General features: G+C 43.5%; 1 protein-coding gene across 1 annotated transcript in view; it reads right to left on the bottom strand.

The window, feature by feature from the left end:
- DUSP29 (dual specificity phosphatase 29) overlaps positions 1–23,371 on the bottom strand; it is a 41,598-nt gene that overhangs the window by 8,165 nt on the left and 10,062 nt on the right. Inside the window, exon 2 of the mRNA XM_007940589.2 lies at positions 6,226–6,446. Coding sequence (XP_007938780.2) covers positions 6,226–6,446 — 221 coding nt within the window. The remainder of the gene's footprint in view (positions 1–6,225; positions 6,447–23,371) is intronic.

Below are 23,371 nucleotides of genomic sequence, written 5' to 3'. Positions count from 1 at the left end.
TTTTTCTGACTGATCCCTTTCCAGAGAAGTATTCAGGTATTTGTCTTCAATCTCATTAATTCTGTCTTCCATTGCATCAATTCTACTCCTTTGCCCTTTCAATGTGTTATCTATTTCTGACAATTTGTATTAATCTTCTGGATTTCTATCTGTAGATTTTGTATCATTTCTAATTTTTCATTTATTTTGTCATTTTCTTCTTGTATTGTCTTTCGAAATTGTTCCAGGGTTTTGTTTGTGTTTTCCTTGATCTGTCTCTCAATCCTTTGAAGATACCTAAATATAATTCTTTTGAATTCCTTATCAGGGAGTTCTAATGCTGCCTCTTCCTCAGCAATGTGTTTTGGGTCTGTATCCTGGCCCCATGTTTGTCCTGCTTTATCTTGCTTCTTTGTGTAGACTGTGATGCTCTGTTGTCTCCAAGGCATTGTGACGTTTTTGTGTTTATATTTAACTGGTGATTGTATGTTGGAGTGACTTGCCCATGATTTTCATTTTCTTTGTTTTGTTTGTATGTTATCTATGCAAGCAGGGTACTGTGCTGTGCTCCTCTATGCACTAGTTGACAGCACTTATACATTCATCACCTGTCTCCTTTCCTATTGTCAGCCTTTTGTATGTCCCTGCCAAGCTTAGCAAACAGAGCCTATTCTTAGGTCCCTGGAATCCGAATGAGAATGCTATCACTTTAAAAATCCAAAATGGTTGTCACTTGTAAAGATTCAAAATGGCTGCGCCCTTGGTCACTTTAAATATCCAAAATGGCCACCGCTTGTAAACATTCAAAATGGCTGCACCCTCGGTCACTTTAAATATCCGAAATGGCTGTCACTTGTAAATAATCAAAATGGCTGCACCCTCCAGAAAGCAGAAAGTCAACAGCTCAGGTTGTCTCCCTCCTTGCTGTTTCCCTTCCTAGTCATAGACCACCAGCGCAGTCGTCCCTGCAGCCCGTGGTGACCAGGCCTGATCTTTAGGGTCAATTTTCAGGTCCCAACACCACTTGGAAATAGTCAGGCTGTTGATCTCATCAGAGTAGCTGACAGTCTGCAGCTCCAACTGTCTCTGTATTCACTGTTTTCATATAGGTTTTTCCACTAGTTGGTGCCTAATCCACTTCTGTATAGTTCCTTTAAAAACTCAGGGCCCCTGGCTTATCTTCTGTATCTCTGTCATTTGGTTTTTCTTTTCTTTGTTGAAGAGGATCTGTGTTGCTTGCCTACCTAGTCCTCCATCTTAGCAGAAGTCCCTTACATACTCTTCCAAGCACTTATGTATCTTGTCACAGACAATATTCACAACAACCCAATGAGGTAGACAAAAGTATTATCCCATTTTACAGATGAGGTAGCTGAAATATAGAGAAGTGACTGTCCAAATCACACTGCTAGGAAGTGGCTGACCTGTGATTTGAGCCCAGGCCATCTGACACCAAAGTTCATGTTCCTAAATGTTAGGCTGTATTACAAGTAATAAATGTGTGTGGAGAAAACGAAAGTTTCAGAAAATAATCTGTGCCTTTACAACATGCAACACATCGTGGTATTTTCTACTCATTTTTCTAAAAAATGCCAGTCAGACTCATTAAAATGATTTTATGACCCACTAATGGTCACAGTCTATGTTTTAAAAAGCTAGTTTAAATGAAATGTTTCCTCTTTGGCCTTTACCAAAACGTGAATTCCCACAATCTTGTGACGAAAATCCAAATGTAGAATCGCTACTGCTCTTCCAGTGCCTGTTCTAAGCACAGATCCAGAAGCTAGGCTGTTGCCCCCACCCAGCAGCCCTGTCCAGTCATGTACCCTCATAAGCACCCTCCTTGGTTTTGTGTAGTGCTGTTGCCCATCTCCCACTCACTATTTGGGACCTGCCTACCTCAGCAAATATGCAAAGGCTGAGTTCACACTTCCCCTAAAAAGAGCTCATTTGGTGTGGAAGTCCTCAGTCCTCAAAAAAATGGGTGCAAGGCATGTTATAAACTTCAGAGGGCGAGGGTGGGATACTGCAGTAGAGGAGGAGATGTTTAAAACAGTTGGTGAAATTCTGGCATGGTTAAAGCTTAGAAGCACCAGAGAATCAACCTCCTGCTCAAAGGCAGACATCATTTATTTATTCACACCTGCCTTATCCATAATAGATTTTAAGATGACTTCAAAAGCAGGTTATGGACTATTTATTTAAAAAGAGAGTTATTGGGGAGGGAGGGAGGAAGGATTGTGGGAGGAGGGAGGAAGGGAAAAAGAAAGAAGGGGAGAGGGAGAGTAGAGGGAGGGAGGGAGGGAGGGGAGTGAAGGTACTAAAATCTGATCTTTAGAGACTTATGGTATCTGCCTTGGGGTTTCTTAAAAAAAGATTTCATTAAATTAAAACCACACTAATTCTTCTCTGAAAATGCCATGCTGGAAGTGGTTAAGGTCATCCAAATGGGATCCTGTGGCAGTATTTTGTCAGAACTTCTTTTTCTGATGAAGAACGACAAGTCCAGTTGTTTTGAATTCTATAAACAGCTGGAGTGCCTTGCTTTCCATGATATTGGGTGACCTCTTATACAGCAAAGTCACCAGATGCTCAAAATAAAGGAAAAGGACTCTTCCGTGAGGCCTGAGAGACAAAAGGAACCCCTACTGGTGAGCAATGTCCTCACAGCACTCTGCCTTTGCTTAGCATTTTAACCCTGGGCACATTACTTGGCTTTTCCAGGCCTCTGTTTCCCCAGCTGTCAGGACAGGCACTGGACTTGATTATCTCTAAGATTTTTCAAGAGTGATTGGGGTTCCTGGGGAGATCTTTCATAAGGATCAAATCCAATAGGGTAGGGTAGCAGTGGGCGCCTTGGGCTAATTGCAGGGAAACAAGTACAACTCCAAAGCTCCACAAGAGATGCTGTTCAAAAACAGTGGACAAGACTGGCTGTGAGGGGTGGCAGTGGGAAGCCATATACACTTGGCTGAAACCAATCCATAAAGAACATGCAAGATGACAGGGAGGAGAAAGAGGTGCAGCCTTTGGCCCCACTGATCAACACCTCTTACATCAAAGGTATAATAATAAAGGTATGAGAGGGTCTGGCTCTAAAATGCTGCAGTAATGTCTCCTGGTTTTCCAACACATGACAAGACACAACTAGGCCAGCGACTGTGGATGGTTGTGCAGGGTGGGCACTGACACTACAGGGTGTGCCAGCCATACCCACGTCTATGAAAGTGCCCTTGTTGAGCTAATGAGCATTCCATTTTGTTACTCTGATCACTCAGGGCACAGATTACAAACTATTGGCCACCAGAACCCCTTTGTTTGGCTTTTGCAGCAACTTAAGAAATTTCTTATTTGTTGCCATCACTTACAAAATAAGTGATTTTACATTTAAAAAAGATTTGAGACTTCTCTTGAAAAAAGTCACATCTACCACATTTAATCCTCACAAGAAAAAACTGGTTTAGCCACAGTGCCCCAACCACATCCCACTGCCTTACACACAGCCAGTTTAATTTATTTTACACCCTCTGCCTGGTCTTGGAGGGTTGGTGTTTGAAACCCTGACTTGAGGGACTCTTTAGATATGTAAATGCAAAGGGCACTGAAAGGTGACCCCAGACCACCATGGCAATACAGTCTTGTCCTGCTCCTGATCCCCAGCAAGCACCCTGTACACCCATGCTGTCCCTTGCACATTCTCTGACCTATGTCTACACGCTCCCTGCTTCGCCTTTTCTTTGCTATGTTCTTCCAGCCACTTGGTCTAACAGCCAATACCAATACCAGTATTGGCTGTTACAGTGACCAATACCAGCCTGACACCTTCTCCTCAATGCTCTGTGATCTGCCCAGGCCTAAACACAGGACTTGATAGCCCAATTCTTCCCTGATTTGGCGGGGGGTTGGGGGACAGACTCAAACTGCGTGCCAGGAATCTCAAACAAGCTGTCACATGAGTAGATCATACTAGTTCAAAGTTGGAATGTCTTTTTTCCTTTTGGGATTGGAAACTTTATTATTATTATGTGCATGTGCTGGTGTGGTTATATGCTTCACGGTACACGACCTCTCTTTTATCAAACACATCTGAGAGCCTGCTGTGCACCAGGTTCCATGCTAAGTGCTTGATGTGTATTGCTGCTGATCCTCATTATAACCTTTCAAGGTAAATATTTTCATCACCAGATGGAGAAACCAAGGCTCAGAGCAATCACATCATTAGTAAGTGTACAATGCAAAGTTGAACCCAGACGTCTTCTGCAAAGCCTGCTGGGGCCCTTCTGTTAAGGAGACAGTCTAAGATACAATAATGGCAAGTGAGCACATTAAGCAGAAACTGAGGGACTGGGTTGTTGTGGTTTTGTCTTTTCACGTCAAATATGTTTTCAGTTAACTTCAAAAACTCTGAGGCAAATTTTACCTCATGGTGATGAGTCAAAGCCCAGTTACTTTTTTGATCCTGCTTGGAAACCCAGAATGCACATAACACAAAAGATGGTCCATAAATAGTCTCATAAAAGGACAACTTAGAAATGAGGCATTCCCTAACACAAGCTTGTCAGCTCTATGGGGGTTTTTCTTCATGACATTGTTTTCTGAACCAAAACATTAACAAATGGTTGGTGGCTATGGCTGACCACAGGGTCTGAGTCACCTGGGCTGGTCATCAAGAACTGGGACTCTCCAGTATGCCTGGCCTAGGCTCAGTGCCAGGCTCCTGAAGCAGGCCAGTTGGTCAGTCAGTGAGCCTTGTAATCCCAATCTCTTGTGACAAGAAAGGTTTTTAGTAACTGTTGTTGTTGTTACGTGCCATCGAGTCATCTCTGACTCACAGTGACTCCGCCTTGGGTTTCGGAGGCAGTATCTCTACAGAAGTAAATTGCCCAGCCTTCCTTTGGAGGAGAGGCTGGTGGGTTTGAACTTCAACCTTCTGGTTAGCAGTCAAGTACCTTAGGCACTACCACCAGAGTTCCACTTTCAGTAACTGTGTTGTTGTTGGTATGTGACCTCCAGTCAGACCTGACTCATAGCGACCCCTCCTTGGGTTTCTGAGGCAGTATCACTACAGAAGTAGACTGCCCAACCTTTCTTCCAAGGAGTGGCTGGTGGGCTTGAACCGCCAGCCTTTTAGTAACTAGAGACCCTGAATTATGGCATGGCCCCACAAAGGGGCTTGACTAATGGAGAGGGGCTGAAGTCAGAGCACTGATTAGAGAATCAAAGTCCCTGTAACCTCTTTGGAATGCCACTGAAATATACTTGGCAGCAATGACTACTGAGTATTATCTTACCCATGATGCATGCCTAACTGTGTCCTTCCCTCCAAATAGCCTTGTAGCTTTTACCTGGATTAAGGCATTTTAAGGGCAAGGATGAGCACTGCCATTTAAAGATGGGTAAGTAACTTTGGGGGGAACTCTGGTGGCTAGTACCTGAGGCATTTGACCGCTAACCAGAAGGCTGGCGGTTCAAACCCACCAGCCATTCCTCAAGGAAGATTGGGCAAGCTACTTCCATAGTGATACTGCTTCCAAAACCCAAGGTGGGGTCGCTATGAGTTGGATCCGACTCCCCGGCAGTGAATTTGGTTTTGGTTTGAAGTAACTTTGGGAAACTTGGACTTTGGGGTACAAAGCCCAGATTCTCAAATATACTTCACCACTTATAAAGCTCAGGTTGCCAGCTATCTTGGAGAGGCCTTAGAAAGGACTATGTGTGACTAGGATGGTAGGGGTAGGAGGGAGGCTATGAACCAGGTTGGTTGGCAAGAGAACTAGAAGTCTCTCCATGGATGCTAACTTAAATCAGTTTCCTGGCATTGAAGCTCTTGGCTAATAGTTGAGTTTGAACCCAGGGTCTCGGCTACCATCTCGGCTTTGAGGGCGCCCTGCCCACCCCAGCCGTTTGAAAGATGCCTGATGTTCTTTCCATGGAGAAGAGACAAAGTCCTCTCCTCCAAATCCTCCTGATTTTTTCTTTCTTTCTTTCTTTTCCCCCCTAGAGAAGAAATCAAGGCCCAGATGCCAGGGGCAGCCCGCTGGACGGGGAAGGTCCTCAAACCGCCACAGCTTCCAGGGGCTAAGACATTCTCCCCCTGAACCACACAGAACCCTAGCAACCTGCCTCAGAGCTGCGCAGACCTAACAAGCGCGGATCCCACTTCCGGTCTACGCTGACCGGGTGGGGTCAAGGGACGCTGCACGTGGGGCGGGGCCGCAGGCGGCGGTTGGGGCGGGTATCTCTTACTGTGGTCGTCGCTGAGCGCATCCTTGATGAAGGCGGCTGCTGAGTAGAAGAAGACACTGAGGTCGAAAGTGGGCAGGTCCTCGGCCTCGACGCCAAGGTACTCGATGGCCATGTCGTGGTAGTAGTGGGGCCCTGTGTCCACGTTCCAGCGGCCCTGAGCCGCATTCAGCACGTGTGTGAAGCCCGCCTTCTGCAGCTGGTAGCGGTCCAGCGCCGTCGCCCTGCGCGTGAGAGAGGCGAGAGAGGCGAGTAGGCCGCGCAGCCCGCCTGGGCCTGGAGTGGGAGGGGAGGGGAGGGACTCGTGGGCCGCCACTGGTTTCTCTGCTTGGTTCTGGTTTCCAAAATAAGGACTGAACCCACCCCACTGCCGACGAGTCATTCTGACTCATAGCGACCTTCATTGGGTTTCTGAGGTAAATATTTAGGGAAGTAGAATGTCTAGTGTCTCTGCCTTTCGCGGAGTGGATTTGCACTGTCATCCTTCTGGTTAGCAGTCAAATGCCTTAAGCACTAGGCCAAAATGAGGACTAGTTACAAATGAAGGGCTCCCTGTGGCGTCTACCCCTATGCCTCAGGCGCCATTTCTGTCCCAGTGGCTTAGAAAAGGGAGAGGTTTGAAAGGTACGGTAGGTGGGCTTTCATTCATTCATTCGATTTTCTATCATTTATAAGATACAGTGAGGTCTAGTGCTAGTCTCTTTGTTGGTCGTGGGGGTGGACTGTCACCTCATGAATCCCCAAAAGACCAGAAGAAACCTGTTCATCTGGTAGAGCTGATTGTATCACCTACTGCAGTAAAGGAGAGAGCACTCTGACAGCCGCACTGCACCCGACAGCTTCTATGGCAACAGGTCCTCTGAACTCTCCAGGAGGTTTACAAGGTTTGGGGTAGGGCTAAAATGAATGGCTTAAGGAGGGTCTTTCAGTGCGAGGATTTGACTGGGGTTCGACAAAGCTCTTGATGTTAATGTTGGTGAGATTAGTGGACACAAGGTGCACAGCATTGCTGGATACTTTAGTCCTAACTGATTTCGAGAAAGTTCCTGAGGTCAACAGTGTGCTTATTTACTGGTCCGGAGCTGTATCTTTCTGGGCAATAATTTCCAGGAACAAAGAGTAAAGTCATGTTGAGGTAGGTGGCCTTAGAACATGACCAAATTAAAAGGCAGCGTGCTTGAGTGAAATGTCAGTCACAAAAGGACAAGTATTATATGATCCCACTTATATGAAATATCTAGAATAGGCAAATATATAGAGTTCAGAGTTTATTAGTGGTTATCGGGGGCTCACAGGAGGGAGAGGGAAGGGAAGACACAACACTTAGGGGACACTGAACTTCTGTTAAGGATGATAAAAAAAATTTGGAACAATTAATGGTGATGGTTAAACAAAATGATAAACATAATTAATGTCACTGAACTATACATGTGAGGATTTTTCAAATGACACATACTTTGTTAGCTGTACATTTAGCACAATTAAAAAATGTATTAATTTAAAAAAAGGCAGCATGCTGGCAGTCTGTTCAACAAATGGTGCTGGGGAAGCTGAATATCCATATGCAAGACCCCTCCCTTAGGCCATACACAAAAATCAACTCAAAATGGATCAAAGACATAAATATAGGAGCTAAAACTATAAAACTCGTAGAAGAAAACATAGGAGAAAAGTTTTACGATCTTAGATGTGGCAGTGGATTCCTTGATAGGACAGCCCAGGCAATAATACAAAAAAATAGATAAATTGAACGTCATCAAAATTAAAGACTTTTGTCCAAGAGAGTGACAAGACATTGCACAGAATGGGAGAAAATGTTACCTTTTGAAATAATAACCCTCCATGAACAAATCTAGGACCTTTTGTGGCATAGTCCCTAAGGCATTTGACTGCTAACCAGAAGGCTGGCGGTTCAAACCTACCAGCCACAGAAGGAAGATTGGGCAATCTACTTTTGTAGAGATACCGCCTCGAAAACCTAAGGAGGGAGGAAGTAATGGGGAGTTATTATTTAATGTGTATAGAGTTTTCTGTTTGGGATGATTAAAAAAAAAAAAAGATCTGGAAATAGTTGTGATAGTTACACAACATTGTGAATTACTTAATACCCTTGAATTATACACTCAAAATGGTTAGAATGATAAACTTTATGTTATGTATATTTTACTACAAGGAGCTCTGGTGGCGTAGTGCCTAAGGCATTTGACTGCTAACCAGAAGATTGGTGGTTTAAACCCACCAGCCACTCCACAGAAGGAAGACTGGGCAATCTACTTCTGTAAAGATTAACCACCTTAGAAACCCAAAGGGGGTCTCTGAGTTGGAATTGATTCGATGGCAGTGAGGTTTTTTTTTTTTTTTTATTTTATTTTACTACAATTAATTGAAAAAAATATAGAGGTGGGGCAAACTATCTCTATTTGCTGATGATATATTCCTATACCTAGAAAACCCAAGAGACTCGGTCAAAAATCGATTGGAACTAATTGAGAGATTTAGTATCGTGGCAGGATACAAGATTAACATCCAAAAATCAGTTGGGTTCCTCTATACCAGCAAAGAGGTTGCTGAAAAAGAAATAAGGAAATCAATACTATTTACAGTAGCTACCAAAAAAATAAAATACTTGGAAATCAGTCTTAATCAAGGACACAAAGACCTGTACAAAGAAAACTATAAAAAACTAAGAAACCATAAGAGATCTACATAAATGGAAGAACTTGCCATGCTTGTGGATAAGAAGACTGAACACTGTGAAAATGTCAGTTCTACCCAAAGCAATCGATACATTCAATGCAATCCCAATCCAGATCCCACCAACATTTTTTAAGGATATAGAAAAACCAATCACTAACTTTAAATGGAAAGGAAAGAGACCTTGGATAAGCAAAGCACTATTGAAGAAGAAAAAAGTAGGAGGTCTCACACTGCCTGATCTCAAAACCTGCTATACAGCCACAGTAGTCAAAACTGCCTGGTATTGGTATCATGACAGACACATAGACCAATGGAATAGAATTGAGAACCCAGAAATAGATCCATTGACCTATGGTCAGCTGATCTTTGAAAAGGGCCAACCAAAATCCGTTAAATGGGGAAGAGAATGTTTGTTTGATAAATGGTGCTGGCAAAACTGGATATCCATTTGCAGAAAAATGGAACAAGATCTGTTCCTCATACCATACACAAAAACTAACTCCAGATGGATCAAAGACTTAAATGTGAAACCTAAAACTATAAAGTTCCTCAAGGAAAAAATACAGGGGTGGGAGCAGCATGATGGGCTGGGGCAGAGGTACTTGGTCAGAGAAAACAGTTATTTCTGCCTGACGATCAAAGGAAGTTTGTGGAAAAGGAGTCTTTGAACCTAGGCCAGTGGTGAACACTCAATGATGGAAGGAAAGAGGGAGGCATAGGTACTCCAAACGAAGGAGCACATGGAGGTATGGAGGCTGGAAATAATAAGCTCTTGGAAAACATTATTTCCTATAATTAACCACTAATCCCTCAAACAATGATTTAGAATCTCTTGTGGCCAGGTATTGCTGAGTGCTGATAACACAGAAATGAACTGGTTAGTCAAGATCGATCCCTCAGGAAACTTAGATTCTAATGGGGGGATGGCAAATAAGCAAATGAATAAGCAAGATAATTTCAGACAGCACTAGTGCCATGAAGGAACTAAAACTGTGTGATACGATACAGAATAATTATGGCCCTGCTTTATTAAGGTGGTCAGGACAGGCCTCTATGGAGAGGTGGCATTTAAGCTAAGATGGCAAAGAGAGAGAAAGTTTAATTTGGGCAGAGGTAACATAAAATACAAAGAACAGAAATGAGGCTAGGGTGGCTGTAGTAAGCAGAAGGACATGATATGAAAGGATGTTGGAGAGGTAGGCTGGGATGGAATCGTGGAAGGCTCTGTAGGCATGGGGAAGAGTTTATAGATTTTATTCTGTATGTGATAGAATGTTGTTAGAGTGTTTTAATCAAGGGACAAGTGTTGTTTACTTTTTTAAAAATGACTTTGACTGCTATATGATGATCAATTAGAGAAAAACAAGAATACAAAGGAGATCCCTAAGAGGTTTTTGTGGTTGTATAGCCAGGAGATGAAGGGGCTTGGACTAGGGTGTTGTCAGCTCAGAAGATCTCTCTCTCACTCGCTGCTGTCGAGTGGATTCTGACTCATAGGGACCCCTCCTTGGGTTTCCAAGGCAATATCTCTATGGAAGTAGATTCCCCAATCTTCCTTCTGAGGAGTGGCTGGTGGGTTTGAACCCCCAGCCTTCTAGTTAGCAGTCAGATGTCTTAGACACTTTACCACCAGAGCTCCTAAGAAGGTCTGGAGGGGCATAAGAAAAAGAAAAGGAGGTAAAAAGATTCAAGATCTGTTTTGAAAGAGGGAACAGTAGGACTTGCTGATGGATTGGGGACAGGAACATGGAGAGGTGATTAGGATGTGAGAGGAGAGGGAGAAAGACTTGGAGAGGGACTGTGAGATTTGATCATGGAAGAGCTTAGATGCAAGGATCTGTATTTGGGGGTCACAGGGAGCTTTTGATAGTGGTTGAGGAGGGATGGTACAGTGTGATGGATGGCTTTTATATGGCCTTTTTTGTCATAGTCTTGTAATACCCAATAAATAATTGGGTGGGACTATGCAAATAAGGTGTTTGTGCCCTAAACGCACACAAAAAAAAAAAACACAATGCAGTGCCGTCGAGTTGGATCCGACTCATACCGACCCCTCTTTGGGTTTCCGAGGTGGTATCATTATAGAAATAGATTGCCCAATCTTCCTTCCAAGGAGTGGCTTGTGGGTTTGAACCGCCAGCTTTCTCGTTAGCAGTCAAATGCCTTAGGCACTATGCCACCAGAGCTCCTATTTGTGCCCTAATAATGCAAATAAGGTGCATGCCACCCTTTTGGGGGTGGGACCATGCAAATAAAGTATATGGAATCTTAATGAGGGGAATGGTCAATTTTGCCATCTTGCTAGGCTTAAAATAAGCCATCCCAGAGACAAAAAGGGGAACCTCACTAATATCAGGAAAGAAGAAATGGGAGTGGAACATGCCCTTTGGACTGGGATCCCTACATTGAGAACCTCCTAGACCCAGGAGACAGACAGAATTGTAGACATAGACACAGACAGAGTCGGTGAGAAGCAGCGGCATACAAAAGAGGGCAGCAGTGGCAGCAGACCCAGGAGATCAGCAGGAGATGGTGCCATGGGCTTCCTGGCCCATGGAGCAAGAAAGTTAGCAGCTTTGGGCAGGAGGCTTGCTGGCAGAGTGCACTGCCTCTGGTCATTTGCTGGAGCTAGGCTCATGGACCCATGGAGCTAGAAAGCTGAGTGCTTTCAGGCAAAGGTTACTGGTGGAGTGAGGTACCCCTGGGCACTTATTGACAGAGCTAAAGAACTTTGTAACTCTTGCCCAAATAGGGCAGAGACCAGGCTAGCCCAAGAGTCCCAACTAGCTGAGAGCCCAGAGGCTTAGGGTTGGGGAGATGCTCATCTGTGGGCCCAGCCAAGAAGCTATCCTGACCAAAGAACTGTATCCTGAGTCATTCCTGATCTTGAATTGTAATCTATTGCTTCCCTAATAGATCCCATAACTGTTGAGTGTGGTTTGTGAGTTCTGTATAGCCACTGCAACAAATTATCAAACCCAGAAGATTAGAGAGTGCAGTGGGAGGGATGGTGGGTGTTAGAATTGGTAAAAAAGTTAAGAGAGTGGAGATATGTCTGACTTCTCCTTATATGGAGCAGCCTTGGGCTATTGATCTTGATTCTCCTTTTCCCTTGTCAAATTAGATGAGGTCAGACACCCTCACCGTACCATTTTTACAGGTGGTGACCAATCTAGGGTTTAAGAAGACTTCTTCAACAGCACAATGGCCAGTTCTGCAGCTCAGGAAGGAGATGACAAGGGTCTGGAATCATACCAATAGAGGATAAAAGTGGCAATTGCTCCATCTGAGTGCTTACTTCAGGGCCACTTATAAAAGGATGTAGACAGAGGTGACTCTACTGAATAAAATAGAAAAAACGCATTACTGTTGAGTTGATTCCAACTCATAGTGATCCTGTAAGACAGTGTAGAACTGCCCCAGAGGGTTTCTAAGACTGTGATCTTTACAGAAGCAGACTGCCACATCTTTCTCCCACTGAGCAGCTGGCGGGATCTAACAGCTGACCTTTGGGTTTGCAGCCAAGCACTTAGCTGTTGTGCCATCAGGGTTCCATCCCTATTCTGAGAGAAAGCCTGCACCAGAAACACATGCCATGGCCCCTCAATCAAGGCCCTTCAGTCCATCTCTGGTTTCTTGAAGCTTTTTGTTTGCCACGAGAAGAACCACAATGAAGTCCAGTGTTCGGGAAAGAGAGACCTGAATAGGCATTGAGTATTTAGAAATATTGAATGCAGCCCATTGGAACTGAGGCCTGGGAGGTGGGGAGTTCCACCAGGCCCCTACAGCTGGCACTTGGTGCTGCCATCCTGACTATGGAACACATTCTGCTTTAATTTTTCTTCAGAAAGGTCTGTTTTTCATTTTTCTTCTTGTCCCAAAGTATATATATACAACAAACATGCTTCTGGGACAAAGATCTGTGCTCAATTAAAGCCTCCACTAATGCAGACCATCTCACTAAGTGGCAGTCAGGCTCACTTTGAGGTTGAGCTCAGTGGAAAAATTAAAATTAACTGTCCTTGACAGGAAGTTCCTCCCCACTGTAAAGGCTGTTCTCTCTGGGTTCAGCAACTGCTTTCAGCATCACAAAATGGCAGTTTGAATAAGTAACATTTGCACTTTGGTCAAGTATTAGGATAGATCTGCTACAAGACTCAGTATACGACATCTCCCTATTTGGGGATGGGTTTGGCTGTGGTTGAGGGAGAGAAGGGCTCGTGAGGACATCTGCAGTGCAGTGAATTGCTATTATATGGCCCTTCTAGCCGTGTTCTTACAATTCTCACAAAAATTATTTGATGGGATTATGAAAATAATGCTTGTGGCCCACCCAGGGGATTGGATGGCCTGCTAATGTAAATAAAGCACATGGAACTCTTATTAGGGCATTGATCAGTTTTGCTATCCTGATAGATTTTAAAATAGCCAATCCCAGAGAGTGGTGGTGGTGGTAGTGGGGGACTTGACTACCATCAAGAAGAGCCAGGAGTAGAGTATATCCTTTAGACCCAGGGTCTTTGCTCTGAGAACCTCCTAGACCTAGGAGACAGGGAGAGCTTTAACACTGGAGATGGTTCAAGACAGCAAAAGTGACAACAAGCACAGCAGAGTTCAGAGGCAGAGAAACAGCAGCAGCAAAACCAGGATACTGGCATAAGATGGTACAGTGGGCTTCCTGGCCCATGGAGCAAGGCTTGCTGACCCACAGAGTGGGAGAGCTGAGCACCATCAGGCAGGAGGCTTACTGGCAGAGTATGGTCCCTCCAGGCACTTGTTAGTGGAGCTGAAGAAGAACTGTATTACTTGCCTGAGTGGAGACTAAGGCCAGGCCCAAGCTGAGGGCTGAGGCCTAGGACTAGAGCCCACATTGAGAGCAAGGGCTTAGGCCAAGAGTGAGGACCCAGCAGAGAAGTAAAAAAGAAGCTGTCCTGATTGAAGAACTGTGTCCTGGGTTGTTCCTGTTATTTCCAAGTTGATCTTGATTCTAAATTGTAACTTGTTATATCCCTAATAAGTCCCGTAATCATGAATATGGTCTGTGAGTTATAGTTATAGCCATTGCAATGAATTACCAAACCCAGCAGAGAAGTAGAGAGTGCCATGGGAGGGATGGCTGGAAGAAGTTTGATACAGTGCAGTGAATTACTTAATATGGCCCTTCTAGCCATAGTCTTTATGATTTTCACACAGTGATTGGGTGGGACTGTGCAGATGAGGTGCTTGTGACCCACCAAGGGGATTAGACAGCTTGCTGCTAATGTATATAAGGTGTGATGGTTAAGGTGATGTGTGAACTTGGTTGGATCATAATTGAAGTGGTTGGCAGGTATGTAACAATGTAATTTGGCAGTTTTGTAATGATGTAATTGCCTTCCATTTTGTGGTCTGATGTAATTATCCTCCATTTTGTGATGTATTTTATATTCTGCCCTCTCTGCCTGTGTTTAAGGTCCCATTTGTGAGTGAGCGGTCCATTAAGTTAATGAGGCAGCATTAGAGTGGAATGTACCTTGAGTCACCACCTTACTAAAAAGTGAGACTCAAGTCACTACTACCCTTACTACCCTTATTTAAATCACACCCTTGCACTTCTTTGCTCAAGTAAGGGGAATTTCCTTCAGGGTAGTCTGCATCCAATATATATTTTGCTCTGGCAAAGTTCTCTCTCTTGCCTTGGATTCTGCATCTGGTTCATCATCACCTGACTTCTGGTTCTTGGAACTTGAGCCATCAGCCTGTTATCTGACATGATTCACTAGATCCTATAGTCTTGTGAACCAGCAACTTGTTGTCTGACCTGCTTATTTGGGTTCATCAGCCCCTGCAGTCATGTGAGTCAGGAAGAGCCTCCAGCCTGACACCTGACCCATGGATTAGGGGCTTTCCAGCCTCTACAACCACGTAAGCCATTTCCTTGATGGTTTGTGAGTTCTGTGAGATGTTGCAGCAAATTACGGAACCCAAAGACGGGAGGGAGCATATTGAGGGGAGGAGGAGTAGTTGATGTTAGAGATGATGGAGTGGTACTACAGTTTGGAAAAGTTGTACATTTGGGACATCTTTAACCTCTACTTTATAGGAAGCAACTTTGTGGTGATCCTTCTAGAAGAAATTACTCATTTAGTTGGAGCATTGGTAAAAAGGTTGGAGAATGGAAGTATGTCTGACCTCTCCCTCAGGGGAATCAGCTTTGGGCAGATGCAAGTGGTAATTATCTTTCCCCCTTGTGAAGTTAGACAAGGAGATCTGACACTACACCAATTTTACAACATCAGACCTGGTACCCTCACACACCACTCTGGGGACTTAACCCCCTAGCTTGATATATTCAGAATACAGTTGGAAGAGGATGCAAGGCAGAATAGAAATCTGCAAATACAGAGAGTGACTCTTAGCAGACAGAGGCCATGATGGATGCACAGAGGGACTCTACACCTCCACCACTGATCCCTAGATGGCCCAGCCTCTCAGCTCAGCAATTACTGGGGGTAAGGTAAGGTTGGAAGAGGTGTCTGGTACTGTGTTGTTTTGTTTTTTATTTCCAGGACTGAGACTGAGACACACACACAGCGTGTCTTGAGATGATGGCATCAAGAAAAGGCCTTGTGCCATTCTCCTGGGCCCACAGTGTGCCTCTGCTAAAGGAGAAAAGACTTCAGAAGGAAAACAAATTTAGGAATTTACTTCTAGAACTAGATGCTGCAGGGACTTTGTTTTTGGTTGTTTAGTAAAAATCTTAGATGTAACCAGTTGTTCATTTTAAAAATAATATGTCATCTAATTACAAAATAACACATTTTCAATGCAGAAAATGTAGAAAACATACCCACCCACCCTGGCCAAAAAAAAAAAAAAGAAAGAAAGAAAAAAAAATCAACTGTATATCTATCACCTAGAGGTACAGACTAGGGAGCGCTGGTGGTGTAGTGGTTAAAGCATTTGGTTGCTAACCAAAAGGTACGCAGTTTGAACCCACCAGCAGTTCTGCAGGAGAAAGGTGAGGTAGTCTGCTTCCATAAAGATTTACAGCCTTGGAAACCCTCTGGGGCAGTTCTACTCTGTCCTATATGGTCGCTATGAGTTGGAATCAACTGGATAGGCTTGGGTTTGGTTTGGTTTAGTGATGAAGACCATTAAATTTTTGGTGTAAGATCCTCTAGTTATTTTTCTGTGCAAAGATTTTTTTTATTTTATAGAGTTTTTTGACCAGGCAATGTTTCTTTCTGTTGTACATAGGATTACTATGAGTCAAAGCTGACTCAACAGCAGCTAACAACAACAACATATGTACAGTTTCAAAAATTTTGACATGGTGATACATTTAAACATATTCCTGTATCAACATATAGTCTTATGCTATTCCATTAAAATGAAATGAAATAACTGTATGCTATTCCATTAGCATAGTGGCTAAAGCACTTGACTGCTAACCAGAAGGCTGGCGGTTCAAACCCACCAGCCACTCCTCGGAAGGAAGGTTGGGCAATCCTACTTCCGTAGTGATACTGCCTCGGAAACCCAAGGAGGGGTCGCTATGAGTCGGGGCCGACTCGACGGCACATAACAACAACAACAACAATTCCATTATAGGGAGCTCTGGTAGCATAGTGGCTAAGACACTTGCCTGCTAACCAGACGGTTAACAACAACAACAACATGAGTCAGAATCGACTTGACGGCAGTGGGTTTGGTTTGGGTTTTTCCATTATATAGGTAAATTCCAATTTTGCCTTACTTAACCCCTATTTTTGGATATTTATGTCATGTTTCTCTCTTTCTCTCTCTGTTTTGTTTTGAGGGTGTGATTTTAAGAAACACTATAAATGAACAACCTTGCTGTATTTCTTTGAGCACATCTTTGGTTATATCCTTGTTGCCATTGAGTTGCTTTCGACTCATAGTGACTCTATGTACAACACAATGAAACACTGCCCAGTCCTGTACCATCCTCCCAATTGTTGCCATGCTGGTGCCTATCGTCACAACCACTGTGTCAGTCCATCTTATTGAGGGTCTTCTCCTTTTTTGCTGACCCTTTTCTTTACCTAGAATGATATTCTTCTCCAGAGACTGGTCCCTTCTGACAACATCAGAAGTATAAGAGATAAAGTCTGGCCATTCTTCTAAAGAGTATTCCGGCTGTACTTTTTTCCAAGACAAATTTGTTCATTCTTCTAGCAGTCCATGATACATTCGATACTCTTCACCAGTACCACAATTCAAATGCATCAGTGCTTCTCTGGTCTTCCTTTTTCATTGTCCAGTTCTCACAAGCATATGAGACTGTTGAAAATACCATGGCTGGGTCAGGCACACCCTATTAGTCTTCAAAGTGACATCTTTGCTCATAAACATTTAAAAGAGGTCTTTTGCAACAGATTTGCCCAATGTAATATGTCATTTGATTTCTTTACTGCTGCTTCTGTGGGCGTTGATTGTGGATCTAAGTAAAATTAAATCCTTGACAACTTCAGTCTTTTGTCCATTATCATGATTTTGCTTATTGGTCCAATTAGGAGGATTTTTGTTTTCTTTATGTTGAGGTGTAGACCATACTGAAGGTTGTAGTCTTTGATCTTTATCAGTAAATGCTTCAAGTCTTTTTCACTTTCAGCAAGCAAGGTTGTATCATCTGCGTATCTCAGGCTGATAATGAGTCTTTCTCCAATCCTGATGCCACATTTTCTTCATATAGTCTAGCTTCTTGTATTATTTGCTCAGTGTGGTAGTTAAATTTGTATGTTAACTTGGCTAGGTCTGGTTGAGTGGCTGGGCAGCTGGTGGTAGTTATTCCCCATGATGAGACTGGCAATCAGCTCCATAGTGGGATCTACCATAAGCAGCTGAGTAGCTGCCTTTGGGTATGTGGTCTGCTTCCCATATATAAGAAGCAGCTTTGGGAATGGTCTCTAGCTTATGGCACGCTTGGACCTTGCATGTAGCTGTGTCGTTATTCAGCAGCCTGACATGCTCTGTTGACCTTGGGACTTACAATGGACTTGAGTTAATGGCCTGCCATGTAGTTTAGTAACATCGGGATTTTGCCTTTTTACTTGTCAACCTTGGGCTTGGCAGCCTCAGCAGCCGTCTGAGTGAAGAAAAGCTTCCAGCTTCAGTGGTCCAAGGAGCTAGAGGCAGAGCTAAAACCCAAGGCTGAGGGGCTTTCACCCAGCCCCTAAAGCCTGGCACTTTGAACTTGGACTTAAAGCCTCCAAATTGTAAGAATAAACTCCTGTTTGTTAAGGCCATCCCATTTGTGGTATATTCTTGTCAGAGCGGCACTAGGTAACCAGAACGCTCAGCATACAATTGAATAAGTATGGTGAAAGGATACAACCTTGATGTACACCTTTCCTAATTTTAAACTATGTAGTATCCTCTTCCTCTTGATCTATGTCCAGGTTCCTCATGAGCACAATTAAATATTCTGAAATTCCCATTCTTCACAATGTTATCCATAATTTGTTATGATCCACACAGTTGAATTATATTCTTATATCCTTAGGAGAGGATTATATCCTAGTCGATTGTATCCGTAGGAGGTTTTTTTAAGAAGTGGAATTGCTAGGTTAACAGTTATGAACCTTTTAAATACATTTGATACTTGTTACTAACGTACCCTTCAGATAACTTACTCAAATCTATATTCTGGTTTTTATTCTTTGCTAATTTCATGTTGTTGTTGTTGTTGTTATGTGCCGTCGAGTCGGTCCCGACTCATAGCGACCCCTCCTTGGGTTTCCGAGGCAGTATCACTACGGAAGTAGGATTGCCCAACCTTCCTTCCGAGGAGTGGCTGGTGGGTTTGAACCGCCAGCCATCTGGTTAGCAGGCAAGTGTCTTAGCCGCTATGCTACCAGAGCTCCCTGCTAATTTAATAGGAAAAAAAAAAAAAAAAATTATTTCAGCAGTGAGGCTGAACACTTTCTCAAACATTTGTTGGCCTCGTTCAGTTTATCTTTGAAGAACATTGTCATATCTCTACTTTTGATTTGACTTTCTTTAGCCCTTCTCCCTTCTTGTGACCCTGTGGCCTGGCCCTGGGTTCTGACTCCAGATTGGAAGGAAGCAACTTCTTTCTTGCATGACACAGATTTCTTAGTCAGATCTCTTCTCTCTCTTTCTCCTTGTCTGGGCTGGCCCAACCTACTTGCAACCCCTCCCAAGTTTCCCCCTGCAAACCTCACTCTTGAGGAGTGACAAATAAGAGCATTTTCTTGAGGGCCATCTTGGCAGTCCACATCCCTGACATTCCCTTTTTAAGATCCTTGGGAGCCCTCCTGATTCCCAGCCTAAATACCTTAGTATCTGCCTGAAAGCCCATTTCCCACATGGTATGCTCTTATATAGAGAGGAGGAGGGATAAGCCCTGAATATATAATTCTGTCTAAGTCCTCCATCAGCCTCCTTGAAGAGGAAAATGGGCTGCTTCTATGTTCCAAGGACTCTTCATTAGGCATTGAAGAAATTTCAGTATATCTGGGTGGTTTTCCACAACTTGGAGCCTGCTGAGAATCTGACTTCTTACAGCCTATCATGGACTCCTGTTTACTGATGATCTGTATCATATAATCCAGTATCTTATTATTCTGAGGTGTGTAACACTGTTGTGGTCACATGTTATTTCATGGATGTGACCCTGATTGTGACCACCTCCTATGGATTCTTGACCCTGTGCTTCCTGCTTCATTGCCACCTCCTCTACTTCCTGTCAGCTCTCAGTCAGTGCCTCTTGTTTTCCAGCCTCCATCTGTTATCCTTTTCCCTAGTGTTTCTCAAAGCATGGCCCCCAGACCATGCTTAACAGAATCCATTGGAATCCTGGCTAAAAATAAAGATTTTGGGGTCCCTGTCCTAGCCTTAGTGGAATTGTGTCTCTGGAAGTACGGATTAGAAGATCTTTTTCTCAAATCCCTCAGGATATGCCTCTTTGAGGACCACTCTGAGAAAACAACAGCCATTCTTTGGCCTTCTGTACCCAAATGGCATGCAGTTATTTCTTTTTCTGAACCCCAGAGCCGTGTGTCTGCTTAGTACATTTCTTTCTGTATATCCAACAACTAGACCAGCTAGTTGTGTTCTCCCTTAAGCCTGCTGCATAAATGGGTGACATCACCATCTTCCCATTCACCAAAACCAGAAACCTTGGACAAATCAGGCTCTTCCTTCTCTTTACCTCTCAGCCAGTCACTCACTAAGTACCATGGTTCCGAACTCTTAAATATTTTATCAGCTCTTGTCCTCTGTGGGTCAAGTGCTTTTCACCTCTCAATTTGACCATTATAGTGGTTTCCTAATTGGTGTCTTTGCCCCATTACTTGGAAGCTCTGGTGTTATAATGCTTAAGGCATTTGACTGCTAACCAAGAGGCTGGTTCAAACCCACCACCAGTCCTCAGAAGGAAATTTGGGAAATCTACTTCCATAGTGATACTGCTTCAGAAACCCAAAGACGGGTTTGTGAGTTGGAAAATGACTCGATGGCAGTGAACTTGGGTTTTTTTGGTTTGGTCCCACTACTCGTGCCCTTCGCTTTCAGAGTTGCCTTCTTAGCACTGCCCTGCTTACAATCTTTCAGCAACATCCAAGTTCCCCAAAACCAAAAAGTAAAACAAACTCATTGCCATTGAGTCGTTTCCGACTTACAGCAACCCCCATTGGGTTTCCGAGGTTGTAAATCTTTACAGAAGTGGGTCGCCCAGTTCTTCCGCTGAGCAGCTGGTGGGTTCCCAAAGCTGAAGCCCAAATTCCTCAGCCTGACAGAGGAAGCCCTTCACAAGCTTGGTTTTCGCCAGCTTCTTGCTTACCTTCATGTCCAACCACCTCAAACTCTGGCCCTTCCCTGAGTATACCTCCTGGGTTCTTGGGTTCTCTGTGGATTTGTACATACTAGTGAGTTAGCACCTTTGCACATTCTGTTCCCTCTGTCTAGAACACCTTTTCATCTCTTGTAAGATTTAGATTACATGTCACCTCTTCTGCAAAGCCATGTCAGACTATCCTGGACAGAGTTGCTTGTTCACTTAGAACTTTATACAGATATCTCTAGCATCTAACTTGTTCGGTAGTGTTACAATTATTTGCAAGGCTTACTGCTCACCCATTATTCCTGAGCTTGCCTCTTTTAGTCTTCATTTCTTATCAACACTTAGCATAGTAGTGGATACACAGTGCTTAATATATGTTTATTAAATGAATATGTATATTTTGTTTCCAAAACTATGCTGCAAATTGCTTGTGGGCAGGGATTATAGATTACATTTTGGTACCATCCAGTGCCAATTTAATGGCAATACTGTGTTTGTAGGTGGATTTTAAAACAGTGAGCATATTTCTAGCTTCTGATCTTTGTTAATTCACTTGACATGTGTTCTGGTTACCTAGTGCCAATCTGACAGGAATATACCACAAATGGAATGGCCTTACCAAACAGGAGTTTATTCTTACAATTTGGAGGCTCTAAGTCTGAGTTCAAAGTGCCAGGCTCTAGGGGCTGGGTGAAAGCCCCTCAACCTTGGGGTCCAGCTCTGCCTCATGCTCCTGGCCCACTGGAGCTAGAGGCATTTCTTCACTCAAGACATCACTGCTGAAACTGAGAAGCCCCAAGGTTGACAAAATAAAAAGGCACAGCCCCGATGTTATCAAACCACACGGCCATTAACTTAAGTCCATTGTAAGTCGCAAGGTCGGCAGAGCATAGCAGCCTGCTGAGCAACGACATGGCTACATGCAGGGTCCGAGGATGCATAGGCTAGATACCATTCTCCAAGGCTTCTGCCTATATACAGGAAGCAGACCACATTGCATAAGGCAGCTATTTAGCTGCTCACAGCAGATTCCACCATGGAGTTGATTACCAGTCTCACCATGGGGAAGAACTACATTCAGCTTCCCAGCCACTCAACCAGACCCAGCCAAGTTGACACACAAACTGAACTACCACAATATGAAAGTGAAATTCTCTGGCCTTTTAGTTTCTTGAGTGTTCTTGCTACTTGCTAATGATGGATCTTTTCAGTGTTGAAGACCCTCAGAAAGTGCAGGGCCAGGAACTCTAATTTATGAACTTAAACTGTTGCATAAACTGAGGCAACTAAACCTCTGGAAGCCTCACGTTTCTTTGTCAATAGAACCAATTACAGTGGCAGTGTTTTCCTTAAAATATTCTTGTAAAGTTGAATGATACAATATTCAAGTTTATTTGAAAAGTTAAAGAGACAAATTCAGGGGGAAAAAATCACTAGAAAGATATACATCAAAATATTATCAATGGTTATCTCTGGATAATAGGATTTTAAGGACTTTTAATTTTCTTTTCAATTTTAATTTTGTTTTTCATCTGTGCTCTCTAAGTTTTCTATAATGTATATGTCATATATTCATTAAATATGTAAACATGTATCATATTTTTATTGATATTATTTCCTTAGTTCTCAAGAGATACTGACTACTGCAGTCATTATAGTATGGCCTCTGGATTTTTAATTGAGAAAAATTAGAAAGTTCTTCATTGTCTGCCCTTTCTCCCCAAACTCTCATCCTCCAAGGGTGGAGGCTAAAGGAGGACAAATGTATGGGAGGCCTGGTTTTGAGAAATGATGTTGTGTTAAAGATTGGACTAGGCATTTATTTGGCTAACTGTGAAAGTAAGTGGTTGATGTTGCCTAAGGCCTTAACTGAAAAGCTGTCATCCAGTTTGAGAAGGTTAGGGCAAAGCCAGTGTGCCTCAGATGTCTCTCCCGGGTCACCTTGCCCCGACTCCTGCCTAGCTGTGCCTCAATCAGTTTTAGTGTTTGGAGGACCAGAGTCTGGGTTTCCTAGTTCTTTCAGCATGTTAAATGGTCAGTCTTGGCTGTGTGTTTGCTGCATCCTAAATGTCCATGCCCTACCTTGAAGAAACAGGTCACATAGTTCCTTTTACAGAGGAAGGTTCATCTGCAGGTGCACTATGGAAGGCTGCCTCTCAGCCAGAGACTGGCCAGCTTATTTACCTTCACCTCACTTTCTAGCCACCTCACCAGAAAGCCATTGGGACAGTCTACTTCTGTAAACCCAATGAGGGTCTCTATAAGTTGGAATAGACTCTATGGCAGTGACTTTGGTTTTTTGAGTTTGGTAGTTTTAATATAAGGCTACTTAGGGCCCTCGGGAGCTTTGGTAGTGTAGTGCCAAGGGCATTTGACTGCTAACCAGAAGGCTAGCAGTTCAAACCCACCAGCCACTCCTTGGAAGGAAGATTGGGCAGTCTACTTGTATAGTGATACTGCCTCGGAAACCCAAGGGGGTCGCTGTGAGTCAGTTCTGACTTGGAGTAAGTGTTTTTTTTTTTTTTTTTTTTTTTTGTCTTAGGGCCGTCATCATGTAAGAGACATGGCATCTTAACAGGTCCTGGTCTTGGGCTCACAGGGATGCCCACAGCATGGAGAGGGAAGAGAGATTTCTCAACTATC

This window comes from Orycteropus afer, unplaced genomic scaffold (assembly GCF_000298275.1).
Source record: "Orycteropus afer afer isolate SDZICR_OR568_19922 unplaced genomic scaffold, OryAfe1.0 scaffold00070, whole genome shotgun sequence".
Classification (NCBI taxonomy): Eukaryota; Metazoa; Chordata; class Mammalia; order Tubulidentata; family Orycteropodidae; genus Orycteropus; species Orycteropus afer.
Note: the sequence above shows the minus strand (reverse complement) of the source record. Positions and strands in the feature narration are given on the sequence as shown.